At 35.1% G+C, this 18,290-nt stretch overlaps 2 protein-coding genes across 3 annotated transcripts; one reads left to right on the plus strand and one right to left on the minus strand.

Moving 5' to 3' along the window:
• The first annotated feature begins 17 nt into the window (after positions 1-17).
• Positions 18-7,326, plus strand: TRMT13 (tRNA methyltransferase 13 homolog). Of its 2 annotated transcripts, XM_035537228.2 has the most exons (11): positions 18-150; positions 556-602; positions 812-878; positions 1,621-1,683; positions 1,782-1,851; positions 2,233-2,339; positions 3,238-3,405; positions 4,057-4,129; positions 5,006-5,080; positions 5,969-6,365; positions 6,671-7,326. In XM_035537228.2, exons 1-11 carry the CDS (start codon positions 31-33, stop codon positions 6,843-6,845), a joined length of 1,362 nt encoding a protein of 453 aa, XP_035393121.1. In that variant the 5' UTR covers positions 18-30; the 3' UTR covers positions 6,846-7,326. The 2 variants fall into 2 exon arrangements, with proteins under 2 accessions (XP_035393121.1, XP_035393122.1); XM_035537229.2 differs by lacking the exon at positions 1,621-1,683.
• An 813-nt stretch (positions 7,327-8,139) lies between these two features.
• LRRC39 (leucine rich repeat containing 39) lies at positions 8,140-13,838 on the minus strand. The gene is made up of 7 exons (XM_035537231.2): positions 13,565-13,838; positions 12,542-12,647; positions 11,324-11,480; positions 10,653-10,789; positions 10,075-10,220; positions 9,553-9,705; positions 8,140-8,328 (listed from the first exon to the last, which is right to left on the minus strand). Exons 1-7 carry the CDS (start codon positions 13,675-13,677, stop codon positions 8,151-8,153), a joined length of 990 nt encoding a protein of 329 aa, XP_035393124.1. The 5' UTR covers positions 13,678-13,838; the 3' UTR covers positions 8,140-8,150.
• Positions 13,839-18,290: the final 4,452 nt, after the last annotated feature.

The raw sequence follows: 18,290 nt of genomic DNA on the forward strand, positions 1-18,290 counted from the left end.
GCAACGAGCGCAGGGGGCGCTGGGAGCGAGATGGCGGCGCCGCAGCCGGAACCGGGTCGGTGCGCGTACTTCGTAGCGAGGAAGAAGCGCTTCTGCAGGATGGTCCCGGCTCTCGGGAAGCGCTTTTGCGGGGAGCACGGGCACCAGGAGGTACCGGGAAGGGCGGGCCCTGGGGGCTGCGGTGTCCCGGAGGGGGTGTCGGGGCGCAGAGGCAGCCGCCGCTGCCCGCCTGGGGTCCCCGTGGCACCATGGCGAGCCTGGAGCCGCCGCCTCTGTCCGTGGTGGTCCCGCTGCATGGACAGGGCCGTCCTTTGAACTTTGGCGTCCTACGGCCATCAGCTCAGCGGTAACACTGCCATTTAGTTAAAAGTTTAGGGGTTTAGGAGATATTTTATTTTTAAATATTCAATTCTTGACCCGCTTCCTCCACTCTAGTTAACCTAGCTACCTCAAAATAGGTGTCTTAAAACACTCAAACGTTGCTCAACAGCTTCTCTAAAATGGGAACTTCAAATGCATGCTGAAATGTTGTTTAAACCTTTTCTTTATAACTAGAAAGAAAATGACAGAAAAAGAATTCCATGTCCTCTTGATCCAAAACAGTAAGTATATGTAATTACTTTTTTTTAAATCAGAGTTCTCATTATAAATGAGAAATTATTTATTATATTATATTATAATATATATTATATATATTATTATATATATTACATTATATATATTATATTATATATATTACATTATATATATATTATATTATATATATTATTATAAATGAGAAATATATAATTTATTTCTACTTGGATTTTAGCACTGTATATGAAGACCAGCTACAAAAACATTTGAAAAAATGCAATTCAAGAGAGAAGCCAAAACCAGTAAGTACAGTGTAAAATTCAGCATTACTTCATCTCACCTTTAAGGCCCTAAACATTACAGCTTTGCACAGAATTTACTGTGGTGACTATAGTTGTGAAGAAGAAAACTGCAGTCTTAGCAAGCACTACCATAAGCACAGTGTGGAAACTGAATACTTGTTCAGCTGAAATGGAATTCACATTCCATGCTCCTTGTCTACTATATCTCACTGTAGTTCAGTATAACTTTTCAGTTCTCTTAGTTACGAAGGAAAATGCTAAATGGAATTTTCTCAGATCTTTTCTAAGAACAAGCTCTCACAATGCTACAAAATCACTTATTTTAGAGGCTTAATGAGAGATTGTCCTAGAAAAGCACAACTGGCAGAGAGCTGTAGATGTTTTCTTACCTCTGGCAGTCTGCTAACTTAAGTATCCGCCAGCTTCACTCAATGTAGCAGTGAATTACAGAAAGCAAGGCTGGCAGTTGCAGTCAGCACCGAAGGAAGGAATCAGATGTGTCTCAACAGCTGTTCCAAGAAAACAAAGACAGCTTCTTTATCCTCTACGTTTCTGCACATAAGAAATACTAAAGTTGTCACTGTTACCAGTGTAGTAAGCATTAACAGCTTAATTCTTATAAATACATTCGATCTTGTCAAAATATGCCAGAACAGTAACTTCTGCTGGCTATTCAGGATCAGACTTTAGGAAAGTCATGGTAATAAACAGAATCAGATTGCTTTTCTCTTGCTTTTTGAAGGTCTACTTTGTTCAAGATATTAACGCAGGTTTTAAAGATGTAGCAGAAATACCAGAAAAACAAGTGAGTACATTTGCTTGTTCCCTACGTAACATGCTGCAATTTGTGATATGACTAAAGAACTAGCAAAAATAAAAAGGTCTTTTTTTTCCCTTAAAAAGGTAACACTCTCTTCCCTATCCAAAGAAGAGCTAGAGAATTTAATTATCAAGTTGAAAAAAGCAAGTAATGGTGAGCTCACTTAACACTATAAGGCATTTTGAATTGAATTATTTCCTTGTTATGTTTGTCATTAAATATTTATGAAAAGGTGAGATGTATTTGACACTAGAACACATCTGAAGTAATTATCATTAAGGTGTAGACAATCCTCTAATAACTAAATTTTAATTAGCAAAATTGATTGAGAGAATGATAAAACATTGAATTTTGTTGCTGTTCATATAGGTAATTTTCCCTCCTTTTGTGCTTTCTTTTTGTTGTTTTCCACTCAAATATCACTACAGATAACTATGTTTCTGTTATGAAGCTGTGATGATAGACTTAGGCTCTTAACAGACTGTTTTGAGAACTCTTGACACCTGTACTGAAAAGTTTTGCATTTGTATGCAGGTCTGGAACTCGACCTTAAGGAACAAATACTGTCTCACAAGGCTTTACATGAAGCCTTAAATGACCCAAAGAATGGGGAATCTGCTTTTAAACATTTGAAACAACAGGTATGGTCACTGTTTTACTAATAGCTGTAGATGTCTTCAAAAATGTGGAATTCTCCAGCTGTAAATTCCAATGACTGCATGTGCATAATGCTAGTTACTTCATATAGAGGAAATCTGATACGCTTTATATAGTTCTATGCTTTTAAGTACTAGCGTATCTATATTAAACCTAAAAATAGCTGCTTTGTTAAGTGTTAGTAACAAAAGTTTATTAGGATCCTAAAATGAAGTACAGTGTGAGGCTCTCGTGAGTTTTCATTTATACTTATTTTCTATTGACTTAAAAATAAATTCGAGCTACAAAAGGTAAACTACTGTAGTACTAAGTGCAAAGGGAATTTCTTACTTTTTCAATAAAATCTGACTTTCCAGTTGTGTAGAAACATAAAAAGAATTAGTCTGAGTTTATTTTCTGCCTTTTTAGTGTATGTTGAATATATATAGGAATTTTAAGCAAGATGGATTGCATATTATAGCAAAGTAGGAACTTTGAGGAAGGAAAAAAAAGTGAGAAACATCTGTTTTCCGTACTTTCTTCCTGTGCTCTACTTTTCTTTCCTATGTATTAAAAATGCATAATGACACAGATACAGAGAGGGCTCTGTGGGTACTGATGCTTCATAGCAGTCTAGCGTAGCACCCATATTTTGGATGGCTACTTTGAGAATCAGCAAAGAACACTATCTTAATGTGTACCTGATCCCAGAAGTCCATTCCAAAGGCTTCTAGGTGGAGTTACTCTTTTCCTCTGTACACACAAGATCCCTTCCCTAATATGTCATGGAAGGGAGGCCTTGAAAAAGTTTTCTGCAGTTTGATGAAATAATAATTTTCTGTCAGGCATTGCCATACACGTGTATATTTGCTTGGTTCATAAATAATCTTCTTATGTTTGTAGGCTTCCATTTTAGGTAACATGGAAAAATTACATTTGCTTGGTCCAGGAAGATGCTTTATTGAATTTGGAGCTGGGCGAGGAAAGCTGTCTCATTGGGTTGATGTTGCCTTACAGGATGTTGAAGATACTCAATTTTTGCTTGTGGAAAGGGCAACTACAAGATTCAAGGTAAAAGAGGATATTGTCACATTAGCAGAGTATAACTTTTAAGCTGTTGTTATTGAAGTTGTTAGCATTTGCTTTTTATCTTCAAAATAACGTAAAACCTGAAGAAGAGAAGGCTCCAGAGGGGGACCTCATTGCAGCTTTTCAGTTGTTAAAGTGGACATAAAAAAGATGGAGAGTGACTCCTTGCTCAATCACATGACAGGACAAGGGGTAATGGTTTTAAACTAAAAGAGGGGCAATGTAGATTAGAAGTTAGGAGGAAATTCTTCACTCAGAGGGTGGTGAGGCACTGGAACAGGTTGCCCAGAGAGGTTGTGGATGCCCCATCCCTGGAGGTGTTCAAGACCAGGTTAGATGAGGCCCTGAGCAACCTGATCTAGTGGGTGACATCCCTGCCTATGGCAGGGGGTTGGAACTAGATGATCTTTGAGATCCCTTCCAACACAAGCCATTCTATGAAATGTTAAAAGTTTTGGAAGTGTTCCTGTGTTCTGTACTTTGTCAACAGTGTATTTATTAGAAAAAAATCTTGGTGTTTTATGTTGGAAAGGTGCAGACATTGACTTAAAAGCAAAACGTTTGGCACTAGTAGCTGCAGCAAAACTAATTATTAGTGGCTGGCCCTATTTAGTAATTGTTTTATTTACACAGGTGGATGGAAAACATAAAAAGAGAGATTCTGTATTTGAAAGGCTCCAAGTTGATATTCAGCACTTATGTTTAAGTAAGTAGGTTCCTTCTTGACTTAAAATTAAGCCTTTGTTTGTAGTACATTTAAATGTATCTCGTTTTGAAGATTCTTACTGGTTACCTAGACATGTTAATGGTACGGGTGTGTGTGTGTGTGTGTGTGTGTGTATATATATATATATATATATATATATAAAAAAAATCACTATCTTAAACTTATCAAACAGACTTAAAATTTCTGCTTTTTATACATTTATGGGACAGTGTTGTGGATGAAAAACAACAAAAAAACACTTGGAAGACTTTTAGAAGTTGCAAGATTATACGTCTTCGGGTGTACAGAAGGAAGCAAGTTATGTATATCATTTATATGCAAATACATACTGTAGATTACGTATTAACAACTGTATTTAGGAGATGCATTAATGTCGTGCTTACATTTAATAGTATGGAAAGGCTGGAATGGTTAAGTGTAATTAGTCTAGTATAAATACAAAATCCTTTATTTCTAATACTGCATTTTAATAAAAGTCACAGTATTTATATTACTGTTTAACTGAAGCTTTTCTCTAGGCTACAGATAATTCCAGAGTTCTCTGGTAATCATTTTACTGATACATTGTTTGTGTTGTTGCTCAGAAACAAAACTGTGTCGCTTTATAACAGCATTAAAATACATTGTTTGTACAAAGCTGAGTTGTTCAAGAACAATAGTATGCTTCTCAACCACAACATCTGCTTCCCTTCATCTTAGAAAAAAATCCTTTTAGTAACTGTATGTGCAGACCACTGTATTTCTAGTAGTGTCAAACATTTATTTGCTCTTGTGTTAAGTGTGCTGAAGTTGTATTAACCAAAAAAAAAATACTGCCCCCTATAGTAATATGGGTTGTGGTTTTTTGTTTTCCAGATAAGGTACCTAGTTTAGAGAAGAAAAGACTACCTGTGGTAGGAATTGGGAAACATTTGTGTGGGGCTGCCACAGGTATGAATTACATATTTGTTAACTGCAGGAAGTTAGGATATTATGTCTTACATTCTGAAGGGAATGATCTTCCAAACAGTTTTTATGCTTTTTCTTTCCATCTAGCTTGCTATTGATGAATGCTTTTCTAAATATCTGTTGACTGCAGTGGAATTGAAAATAGATAATAGTAGACCCAAGTTGTACTTCAGTTTATGACAGAGTAGAACAAATAATAGTGGGGGGGGTCCTGTTCTTGTCAACTGTTGAAACTTATTTTTTTACAGTTATCTCTATCCTAAAACATTTTTCTTTCTAAAGTTGTATTGGCTCTGTCTAAGTACATATCCCAAACAAATAAGAACTTTTTTTGTCCTCATAATTTTCAACTAATACTCTTTTCTAATATTACATGCCTACTAACTTGAGAAAGACATCTCAACTCTCATGCTTTTATATGTACTGTTAAAGATGACACAGGTAAACATTTAAGAAGTATACATATTATTTAAAAGTATACATAAACATTAAGAAGCATATATATTACTGTATCCTAGGTATTAAACTTTTAGAGCAAATAGTGACATGTTTTACAGGGAAGAGATCCTCCTTCAATATACCACTCAATTAACCAAAATATGTCAACTTGACTTGGGTAGAAGAAAACTCAAGAGAATAAGCCCTTAGGAGCTCTAGAGGTCTCATAATATAATATTAATTTAGCACTTTAGGTTTTATGTTTTCAAACTATGCTTCTAATTTTTCAATATTCTTAAAGTTGTTGTTGTTTGGCTTGTGATGCATACTTTTATTCTTTTGGGGAAGTAAGTTCCCAGCTGTGATACAGCTTATATAAATAAACGCAGGGTGGTCACTGATATTATTTTTAGTATATCTGTTTTTTTCCAGATCTCGCTTTGAGATGTTTGGTTGAAAGCTATGCAACTTGCTGTGGAGGAGAAAATGAAGAGCCTGCAGCAAAACGTCCTAAGAATAAGACGGAAGTGGCTGTTAAGAGTTCAGCTGATAATGAAAGGAACAAAGATGACTTTAAGCCTGTAGCTGGAATTGTTATTGCACTATGTTGCCATCACAAATGTGACTGGACACACTATGTAGGCAGAGAGTTCTTCAAATCAGTAGGACTTGGACCAGTAGAATTTCATTATTTTCAGAGAATGAGTAGCTGGGCCACTTGTGGCATGCGAGAAACCATAACCTCTACTAGTGAAGATCACACTAACAACACAGAAGAACATGACCAACCATACAGCAAAACAGAGAGTGATTTTGACACTCTGCAAGGGTATGTGATTTTTTTTTTAGAATATAGACTCCAGCAGAAAAGCAAGATTACATATGGTAGAACATGAAATTGTTTTGGGTCCTCAACAGGACTTGTTTTACAGGAATACTTTAATTATTCAAAAACATTCTACTTCAAAAATTCAATTTTCAGACTGTTTTCACAGTTTTAAAATATTTAAATGAGATGCTTGTCTGAGTTGAAGTGAATTTATAGTGACCTCAGTAGTTTTTCTAAGCTTAACTGCTAATGTTAATTAAAATTATTCTCCTAACATATGCTGTTTTTTCTGTTTGTGAAACTAGGCTACCAGTTGAAGAGCGAAAGGAGATTGGTGCCCTCTGTAAACTGCTGATTGATCATGGACGGATCAGATATTTACAACAACGAGGATACAGGGCTGCACTACACCATTACACAGAGTCTGCTATATCCTTGGAGAACGTCCTGTTGACAGCTGTCCCAGAGCCAACTACATGACAGGACAGACATTTGGAATTGGTAGAAAAACTAAAATCTATCTAGATCACTTAGAAAGCAGATTTAGTGCTTACAAAAAAAAACCTGTTTTAGTCTTTCCTCTACTCAGGAAACGGTTTTACAGTTCCCAGTTTCACTTGGAATTACAAGCACACAAACCAGTTCTCATTACTGGAAAAAAAATCCCTAAGAATACTTGAAACTGGTTGTAGGCCTCATTGTTAGGAAGAAGTATATTCAGTATTCTCTTCTACTCAGTTACATTCTTTAATCATTAGCAGTTACGATAGAAGAAGGACCAGAAGTGCAACTCTCCAAATTTCCTGAAAGACAATAGGTTAAAATAAGAGAAATGAACATAGTTTATTTTCAGTTTGAAGTTCAGGATAGCTTTGTATTTTAAGTAGGCCAAAGTACTTGTTTCATCAGCTCATGCTGATAATGGAATTCATTAAGGAATAAAATTCATTTTTAAACTGTCTTGATGTATTTTTGATAATTTGAATATTCATTTAGGAAATACCGCTTTTAAAAAAGCTGGCTTAGGGTTCTAAAGAGCATTTCAGGTTTTTTTTAAGCCCTCATGAAGAACACATCTTCAATGAATTAAGTTCTTTGCAAGTAACAGCTGCCACCTGCACATCCGTTCAAAAGTGGTTTTTTGGTCTTTTACTGTGACCTTCAAGCACACAGAGAAATAGAATCTGTTGCTTTAGATATTACTACCCATGGGCATCTTTTTTGTTGGTTTCTTTTTCTGTCATAGCAATTTAGAAGTAGCATGGAACTTTGTTTACATATATGTCAGGGAGAGGCAGTAGAGAGTGGTTGAGAGAAAAAGTCAGGTGTTGGTACTTCATTGCTAAAAAGTGCTGCATGCTGGGAACATAAGCATCTCTCCTTTACATACTTATATGCTAGTCCCCACCTGGACAACATCCAAAAATAGTGAAAGTTGAGCTTTGTACGACAGAGTGCCAGAAGCCCCATACTAGTTAACTCTGATTAAATTGCAACTACAACAGACAGTCATCAATTTCCACTTCTCTAGGCTGTAGAAAACTCAAGCACATGCATTCCAATGTTCCATGAACCATGTTCCATGGTTCCAGTACGTTCCTGCTAGAATATATGCTTTACCTGGGAAGACCTACTGTTTCAGCTTGTTAGAAGTGTCCCTGCCTTCAGTAAAAATGTTTTTAGACTGGAAAATTTTATTCGAGTTTCTTCATGGGTCATTCATATACATATCCTAGTTTTCTTTCATCTAGTTTATCCATCCCTCTAGTCTTATCCTTCCTCACTCTATTCCAGAGGGATTGGAATTTGAAAAGAAACCATACCTGTTTTCTTCAGTGACTCCTGAATATACAAGTGCATGAATTCAATGCCGTACATTTCCTGTTGCTCCTCCTCTTCTGTATTCTCACATGGAGGGAGTGTGATCTCTAACTGCAGTGGATTGTCTCTGAAGTTGACAAATCTGACAGTTCATTGGAAAACATTATGCTTGCACTAGGTTTTGTCCAGAGAAAAAAGCTTTTGAAACTGAATTAAGATTCATCAGACAACATCTTGAACAAATGAAAAGTAATTTTAAGGGTATTTTTCCAGATGCTATCTTACAACAAGTTAATTGAAACCACCAATATTAGTAGAATTATGTAAACTACATGAAGACGACGTCTTACATTAACTAACTGTAGCTGATTGTGATGGGAGAAAATGTTGCAGTCTTCTGGGCTTCTCCCAGTTGTCAGCCTCATCTACTTTTCACAAACAGATGAGTGGAGAACAAGGGTGCAAATGCTAGTGTTCTCCTAAGTTTGCAAGGCAAGAGCCAGTCCAGTCTTCCTCTGTTCTCAGTTCACTCCTTTCAGCTGTTCCACATGTACCTGTGCCTGACTGTATTTCTGTTACCTTAGGAGCTTTTTGCTACAGCATGCTCAGGATATTTTAGCTGCTGTAGGAAATGGGCCAAATAAGAACCATAAGCCAGACATTTCTCTACTTGAGGAAAATGACAACTCTGAGCCTGTCCCTCCACACTCAACCTATTACATTCTACAACAGCTACAATTACACAGGGAAAACAGATTGTAGACAGATAAAACCTACATCTCCCCCTTCACAAACTAAAGATTACATTGGGCAGGTGAGCTTGTATATGTGTGTTTAAACAGATGCTGCTTCCTCCTAAATGGTCTGAAAACAGAAGAATTGCCTTACTGGATTAGGGATTATTTAGACTAATATTCTTTCTGTAAAATAACTAAATGAAAATACAAATAACAGGAAAGTTTGTCGTATACAAAATAATCTAATTGTACCAATTAACAACTTATGTTCTTTCATTTTATTTTTTTTCTAATCTAGTACAGAAGAGTTTCATCCATATCCTTATAGCTAATACTTTTTCTCCAATTCTGAGTGTTTGGCTTTTCAGTGCCAAGATTGTACTTTTTGTCTTTTTCACATTCATCACCTATCTTTCCTCCTGGCTCTTGGATTTAGGGAGCGATATATAAGGCCAATTAGAAGTGAGCATCTGGACCTTTCAGAAATGAGAAAATGTATTACAGTCTCCATTCACCTTTGGGACTGTATCTATCATAGCTTATGTTCTTTAAATGATACACAACTTAAGGGAAGCCTTAAAAACTTACCTGCTAGCATTTTTATTTATATTTATGCAGCTTTTTCTTACCTCAGATTTGTCATGTGCTTCATACAAGCAGGAATATCCTTAAGTTTGTTGTTGCTAAGAACAAGAGTACTAAGATTTTTCATATTACCAATGGTTTCTGGCAAAGCGTTTATTTCATTCCTTTGGAGCCATAAGGTATGGAGATTTTCCATTCTGTCAAAGTAGGTATTTGCACAATCAGTCAAGATTTAGAAAATTAACCATTAATACAAAGTAATTGATTCATCTTAAGAATCATGAATGAATTATTCATTCAGTCAGTCACATGAAGGACTCACATAAAGAATACTAAAATCTCAAAGAAAAAATTCATTGGCAAGAAACATTTAACTTGATAACTGATAGCGAATTTATTACTTGTTTATTGAATTGATTATTCCAATTTATCAAAAATGCATTAGGGCTGATAAATCTTAAGTTTGCTTTGAGGTTAATATTAACATAATCTTTTGACAAATTAAACCATTAGAATTTCAGTGCAGCAGAATTCAGACTAAGATGTGATCTTTGAATTGTACTTACCTGTCAATTGCATCAGGAAGCTCCTGGAGTTTATTTCCCCCCATATCTAACCACTCTAGATTTGGCATGTTGAGAAGAGCTGAAGGGAGGGTAGTAAACTGATTCATGCACAAATCTATGTGTGAAAGCTTCTTTAATTCACTTAACTGAAAAGGAAGAGAGATTTAATGCTAGCATACATGTTCCATTACAGCAGTGATGTAATCATGACTAAGAAAAAAGAAAATTTAAAATACATTAAAACATATTTCAGAGTTTGTAAACAAATAATGGTTTTTGAGTTGCATTAGCTGATATGCCTTAACAACTACAGTACTCTGGACAAAAACAGATTGGCTCCTGCAACTACTCAGGTGTGTATATATATATATCCTTCTCATGTGACTTCAGTTTGACTAGTCCTGTGAGAATACTGGTCATGTGTGTTTCTGTGGAGTATTTATGAAATCAGAATATCAAAATAAATCTGAAAACATGAAAACATGGAGTGCAACTTCTAATGAGAATAGGTTTTGAATAAATTCAAAATACACATTACCAAAAAAAAAAAATAGAACAATAGAACAGTATCTCAAAACCTGAGAAGGGAGATCACAGATATTCCTGTTGACAGCCAGTTCCAATCTTTCCAGGCTGATGCAATTACTTATTTCTTTAGGAACTGACTTTATTCTATTGTAACTGAGAAGCAGCTCTTGGAGGCTAGTCAGCTGGCCTGCAGAGAGCACAAATGAGAAAGAATGAACATCAACATTTTATCAGATTTGAAATACAACATTAACTTTTTTGTTATCCTAATATTTTTATATAAGCGCTTTGTGTTCTCACTAGAAAAAAAATCATTGAAATTCAAGAACTTCAGGACACTAGTACAGAACTCTAGTTGAATACTTCAAAAAAGCCCGAAAACTTACAAACACGGGCAACTCATGCTGTGAGCTCAGAACTTATAGCATGTTTTTCAGTATCACTTTTCTCTTATGTCTAATAACTGCTGTGCTTACAAGCTCTTCCCCTCCCCCCCCCCCCAACAGAGAGCTTTCATAAAGATAAATCTTTTTTATCTGGCCTTTTATTTTTTTGTAGGGACTCAATGGCTTTAAGATCTCTGTCTCACTGCCAAATTTAAATCATGTTTTCTATCTACCCAGTTAGAATGCTAGTGAGGCAAAATGCACAAAAACGGCATGTTTGAACAAAATTAATTTTCTTAGAAAAACAGTTTAAAATAAAAGAAAGCACAGCTCACCAATTTCTTTAGGTATACTTTCTATCGAATTCCGGGATAGATCCAGAACAACAAGATTGTGAAATCTTCCAATGAACTGAGGAATTTTCTGCAAGCTAGTTCTGTGAAGCTGCCATTCCTGGAGATGGAGTAGTTTCAATAAACATGAAGGTAATGTCTAAGACAAGAAATAGAGACCAGAAGAAATTCGGCTTAATACACAATAATACAGGATTAGGTAGAAGGTGGTGGTTAGTTATTTGAAATATTAACACTTTGTATTATCATTATAATAAACAAATGTCTTCCTTGTTCTTGAGCTATACTGTAGGATCCAGAAAAATAGTTCCAAAAATGTGTGTCATTCTAATCGTTGTTTTAACCTGCCCACTGTTTGCTCCCAGCATTTAGATATCTGCACTACTGTCACTACTTGAAAAGCTTCAGGCTTTATAACTGAAGACGAAACTGCTCTAAATTGCTTTTTGCACTTCAGTGGTGATCTAAACTATATTTCTTGTTCTGTCAAGAGAAACAGTGAGCAGCTGAGAGCAGAAGAGCGGAGGGATAGGAAAACTGCAGTGCTTGTATGTTATTTGTTCTTAAAGAACAGAGCTTCCTTACACTAACCTATGGACCCCCAGAGTATTTCTGGGTGGGGCTGTTACTCTCATTGGCCCAGCATGGTCTCATTCACTTCACAGAGACCAGCATCTGCATTTCTGTGTTGGTGAAGCTACCAGCCCTGCAGCTTAGAAGGTGGTTAGACTCCATTCAGTTGTTGATTCTACAGTTAGCACTTCTCCACATACACTAGAAACAATAAACTATTCTGGGAATCTAACTTACTCATTTTCTCTTTTAGAAAAAGTAACTAACAGTAAGAAATCTTATCATGCACCTAAACACAGGGGTTTTTTTCCTTGATATATTTCAGTAGTTTTGGTACATTAACAAAATGAGAATTTGCCTAATTAAACTCATAATTTGCAATGTAAATCTCTTCTAATGGAGGAAAGCCTTTTGGGCTGTATTTTTGCAGAGTAATGCTTAATACTCAGGACTAAAAAAGTCAGCTTACAGTCTCACAACAGTGCACCTCAATTCACTGTTAGCAAAGCACCACATGAGCGCTTCATAGAATAAAAATAGTACAGCTGTGAGTGTAAAGATGTAAATAGTAGTTTTCTAATGCATCAGTCATTCAGCCCAAGCAATGTTAATACCTATTAACACTACCTTCCATTCTTCTTCTTCTATCCTTAAAATTGCTCTTCCATCTTCATTAATTATTTTTTCTTTGAGCTTTGCTAAAGCCGCTCTCTCCTCCCAGACAAGCAGTAGCCTACAACAGAAAGAAACTCTTTCAGTATTTCTCAATACTGGCAATAATTACTACCCATTCTATTTTCTGGAACAACAAAGAAACAGTAACTATTTTTGGGTGACAAACAATATTACCTCTGGATGCTAGTTATACTATCAATTAAGGGAAGACAACAACATGAAGTAATGTTTGTCTGGGGTAATTTATAGGAATTTTATTCATTTGCAGCTCAACACAGTTCTTCAAATTTACAGTCAGAAGGAAAACAAAACTGCATTCAGTTTCATCATATTGCATCAGGGCAAAAGAATATAAAGGCATGTGAAATTACAGTTCCAATTTTGAAACAACCTCTTGGGACAGAAAGCCTTCCATTCAACCTGAACTAAGTGCAACCAGACAAGGTCAATCAGCTAAGCATTCTTTTAGCTTGGTCTCTGAAGGGGACTTGAATAAGAATTATGAGAATTAAGCTAATTCTTTCTTTCTGCTTTTATTTTTCATTAGTAACTTTTGAATTTGTAATTCCATTTCAAAACACATTTGACAAATAAGGAAGGGTTTCAAAACCGCTAATTTCTTCAAATTTCGTTAAATTGCTGGCCACACAGAAAACTAAGTGACCCTGTTAATTCCTCCATTGAGGATAAAGCATAGCAAATTAAATTACTCCACTGGGTAGAGTAATCCATACAGGAGAGAATTTTAATATCTGTATTTAGTGGATTTAGTATATGCTAATATTTTTTATCTTAGAACACAATTCTTCGCTTGACGAACATATTGCCAGATTTGAACCAGTGGGAATTCTGCTGGAGTAAGGGCTAAAGAATTGGACTGGATGAGTTTGAAAAGACTAGTTACAGTCTACTGCAGCGTACCTTATGGTTTAGTTTTTCACAAGCTATCTGCAATTTACCTACCTTCCTGCAGACCTCTGTCTGAATTCCTTTTCTTTCTGTAATTCTTCATTTATCTTGTGTATTCTTACTTCCCAAAGTGTCTTCACAGCAGAGAATGATCCAATACAAACTGCAGTTTCAGTCATGATTCTTACATGTTCAGGTTCAGCCACGGGAATCTGACTGTAATTTCAGGCTCAATTCATCAACGTATGTAACAGCTACCAGATGGGAAGAGTGGCATGAAAACTAAAGTATTGCCATACCTACTCAATTACATCATTAGGCATAGTTAATGTATTTAAGTTGACAGATTTTACCAATTGCTTTCTCTCTACAAAATAATTGTACCTAGTTAAATTTTATAGTAAAAAAAAAAAAAGGTGATCAGTTTCATAAATCAGTTTTCAACAAAATCATTGTACAATGACCTGGGGAATTTACCACTGGAGATCATTAAACCATAGTAGAAGTATCATTCAAAGATGTTTATAACTACAATAAATAATGACAACAAATAAATTAGAAAGCATAAGGAATTTAAACCTTCAGTTTGGGAATCAAGGTAAATACTAACTGTTGAAAGCACCATTTTGAACTTTTTTTTTCCCAAAAGGTACCCCTGTGAAGTATGTTTTTGCAATCTCTTCTGCATTCTTCATCAGTGAAGAACTATTTCTTTCAGTTTCTTACATCTTACAATTGTAGACTACGAACAACCATAATTATTAAATGCAGATATAAATATTCATTCCTTTCCCAGGAAGAAATGAAACTGTTCCCTGCAATTTTAGGCAGTTAATGGTAGCTGCATCCTGGCAGGTATAAATATTTGGAATTAAAGGAGTTTTGCACTTCAGAGTAACTGAAATGTTGCTGGAAATAAATTAGCATGCTTAATTTTCTTAACAGTTTCTCTCATATTCTCATATATACTCTCATATTATATTTTAGAGTTAGTAATACATTACCTTTTAAGGCTTTTTAAGTTCTTCACACCCCTCTCTTAATCTTCTTGTGGCCCTCCTGAGTATCAGGATCCCAATTTATAAATAAATAAAGCTAATGTTTTGAAGTCATCTTTTCCTTAGAGAGATAATTAATACATAATTTTCTGAAGAGCAGCAAAGTAGGATACTCAATCATCCCAACAGGTGCATCCCTCTGAAAAATATTCTTATTGTCAATATTGTAATGATTTGGGGAAAGTTTTTTGTTTGTTTGTTTTTAGAAGTAACCGAAGCAGTGATAATCATACCAAGGAGAGCTTGGAGGGTTAAACTTTGTACAAGTAGCAGTGTACATACCTGTACTCTGAATGCTGGCAATCTGATTGCTCTATTTCAACTTTTTAATAATATTTGCAGGAGCTAAGTAACAAAAATGTTTACATATCCATTCAAACTGAAAAGGCGAGGAAAACTTTCTTCCTAACAAGTAGGTGGATATAATGAAAGTGGAATGTCAAGTCTTTTCATGCAAATATTTCCTTAACAATAATTGCGGCAGGTCTGTCTTTCAGAACATTCTTTACCATCATGTTTACTCTATTGTAATTTTACATTGCATGGATAGACTACAGTCATTTAGTGATCATTTCTGTGTTCAAACACATAATCATTCTGCTTCATGTTTACAGTGTCTTTTGCTACCATAGGTATTTGTAAAGCCTGATTATACTGAGATCAATTAATCAACAAGGTATAGCCAGGCAAATAATAATAATTTTAAATTGTCAGGATTACTTTCTGTTATAAAGACAGCATACAATCATATTATAAAGCTTGCATAAAGAAGAATCTAGTCCAACACTTTCATATTGAGGATTCTTAACTGTTCTCTGTTAAGGAAAATTGGCAGAATTTGACAGGTGATGCAAACAGTGTCCCACAATGTGTCACAATGCACCCTGGTACTCAATTAGGAATTCAATCCCTTTTTAGGGATTCAATCCCTTTTTCCCTTTAAAAGAGAGGATTCTTTCCTTTTTCTCTCTTCTGCATAAACGTGATCACATTTACGTGCTATATTTTGAAAGATTAACTTCTCTTTCAGTGGTCCTCATAGAAATTACCTTTCCCATTCCTCATGCAAATATGCAACACTAGTGACTAAAACACTGTATGAAGCTTTTTGCTCTGATTAGTAGTTTCAATTTAAATTGCCATATTCTTCAGGGCTAGATTTCTATTGGGATTAAGCAATTTACCTGATCCATCATATCTGATTTTCTGAACTATATGCATTTTCAGGTAGAAAACTAGAAATCTTTTTAAGTGTGTTGTGCAGAAAAGAGACATAAGGGTTCCAGTCTCAAAAGACGTATTTGTTCATGCATACTAAACCCTGTATCAGGCTATACAATCAATACTTATTTTTATTGCAATCTTACACTTGGCAACTCTCATTTGTAGTGGAAAATTCAATAGGTATTGCCTTAAAACCATGAAATGTATACGATGTATATGTATACGATTCTGTTTTCAAGGATGTTTAATTATATAACAGGATTATCAAAAGCTTTTAGTTCTTTTATGTTTCATTTTCCTGACCAAAAAATGGACCACAAACATAATAATCACATTGTCACTGACAATTCAGATGGGAATTCACAAGTGTGGCTGTAAAACAACCTCAAGTTCCTCCTATGTAATCTGATCTCCCCAAAACTTCACCTCCAATCATGTGAACAAATTTAAGAACAACTTACCTCAAAGATGTGGTGCTTTCAAAGATTTTCCATGACTCATTGCTTTCTGCACAAGAGAATAGATAAGTTACAAATCTTGTCTGTACTACCAAAACCATTTGGAACTCTCACGCAGGCTCCAATGCAACGTCAGTCTAGTTCTAATTTTAACCTATGCTGAGAATAGAAGGTATCATATGAGGCACTTCTGCAAAACCCCCAAGCATTCACCACTCTTCATGTCTCCCCAGTTTGCTGAAAATTACTAGACTCCCATACATTGTTTATGAGATTAACAAAAATTACTAATTGTGAACAAAAAGAACAACATACTTGTTATGCTCCATCATGAAAAATAAGCAAGCAAGTTTTCAATTCAAAATGGCAATTACTTGTTTTACTCTTACATTGTTTAATAAAATTATAGATCACTATTTGAGATAGAAGTCAGAAAACTGGATCATTCTAACCCATATTGCAGATAAGGGTATAAAATGCAAAGATGAAACTTAACAAATGTCAATCATTTGGTTGTAATCCTCTTTCAGTAGAAAGAATTTTCAGTCATTATTAGGCTTTCTTAAAGTATTTAGATTCTACTGTTACAACATAGAACTTTATAAGAAAAAAAAAAAAAGGCGGGGGTAAACCCTCTCCAGACCATCACAAACTACCTGAATGCTAATGCCTATGTAAAAAAGATGCTGTTTTAACTTTCAGTCTTCAAATGTGTATTTTTCATAATTTTGTGTGTGTTTGTTTTTGAGGGAGCTGGGGCAGAAGTTATGCAAAAGCAAAAATGATTCAACAGCTTCTTTGGTAATAGGTATTTCTTCTTTCAGTTTTAGTATATGTTCAATCCTCAGAGTATTTTTATTTTTTTAATACAAAAAATCATAACTTAAAGTCTAACTACTTAATTTCTTCTTCCTTGAAAGAGGTGGATAATTAGAGTTAGACTAAAAAACCCTTCCCTTTTACTGAAGTTTTAAGAAATTTCACATTTCTCCTGTGAACAAAAGTCTTCTACGAAACATTTCAAAATCACTTTATCACTTTCTATTGTACACTTTTGTTGTCCCAATTCATTTTTTGCATGACCATAACACTAAAAAAATACACTGTTCAGACTAGACCCTTACCACAACAATATACTTGTAGGAGAACAGCCATTCCGCTGCGTTCTTTTAGTAGTCTCAAGTGCAGTAGGTTCTCTAAGATAAGAAGAAATAGAAGAATGAGCCACCTGTATAGGATTGCTTGCATGAAATTCACAAATAAAAACAGTATTACTACAATTCTTTGTGGCTTTAAAAAAATTTATTAGGAATAAATAAATCTGATAAAAATGAAATAAGTGATAAGCACAACATATTAGTCAAACTTTTCAAGAAATGACTTATATAAAAGACCCTTATACCACAATAAAAATATAAATAACACCTTACATGTATACCCTCCACCTACATTACCAGCTTTCCTCTTGCTCAGTCTCAGCATCAAGGGTAACAGAGATTCTACCTCTGGTAGCTTGTGTCTTGCATCTTCACAGCTAAATACATTAGACTACTTTGGTCTACTATTTTGGAGAATGCTCCTGTAGAGACAGTTTTTGATATATCTAAAGAAAGGAGAAAATGTCCGATTTGCATATTAATTTTTAAGGCCATGTAACTGTCCTGTTTGTTTTCAGCTTACATTTCTAGAAGGCATTTATATCCAACCATTTTCTTTGTATTTCCTGTTAAATAACCACTATAATCCTTACCATCTGTTTAGTTTACCTTAAAGAAACATTACTATTGTCTGTTCTGAAGGTATTAACTTGAACCCGTTAATTACTTGCCTTGGATCTCCGTTATCCCACATAGTATTTTTTTTAATACTAATTCTTTGTTGTATTAGAGTAATCTGTCAGATTCTAGTACCTGAACATCAATAACACAAGATGGTGAAAACTTTTAGAACGCAGTCTGCTTATTGTCAGGCTTATCTAACCACAGAATAAATAGTAAGATCCTCTTTTTTTTTTTTTTTTTTTAAACAGACATGCTTTCTATAAGAAACAAA

The sequence above is a fragment of the Cygnus atratus genome, chromosome 8, assembly GCF_013377495.2.
Source record: "Cygnus atratus isolate AKBS03 ecotype Queensland, Australia chromosome 8, CAtr_DNAZoo_HiC_assembly, whole genome shotgun sequence".
Classification (NCBI taxonomy): Eukaryota; Metazoa; Chordata; class Aves; order Anseriformes; family Anatidae; genus Cygnus; species Cygnus atratus.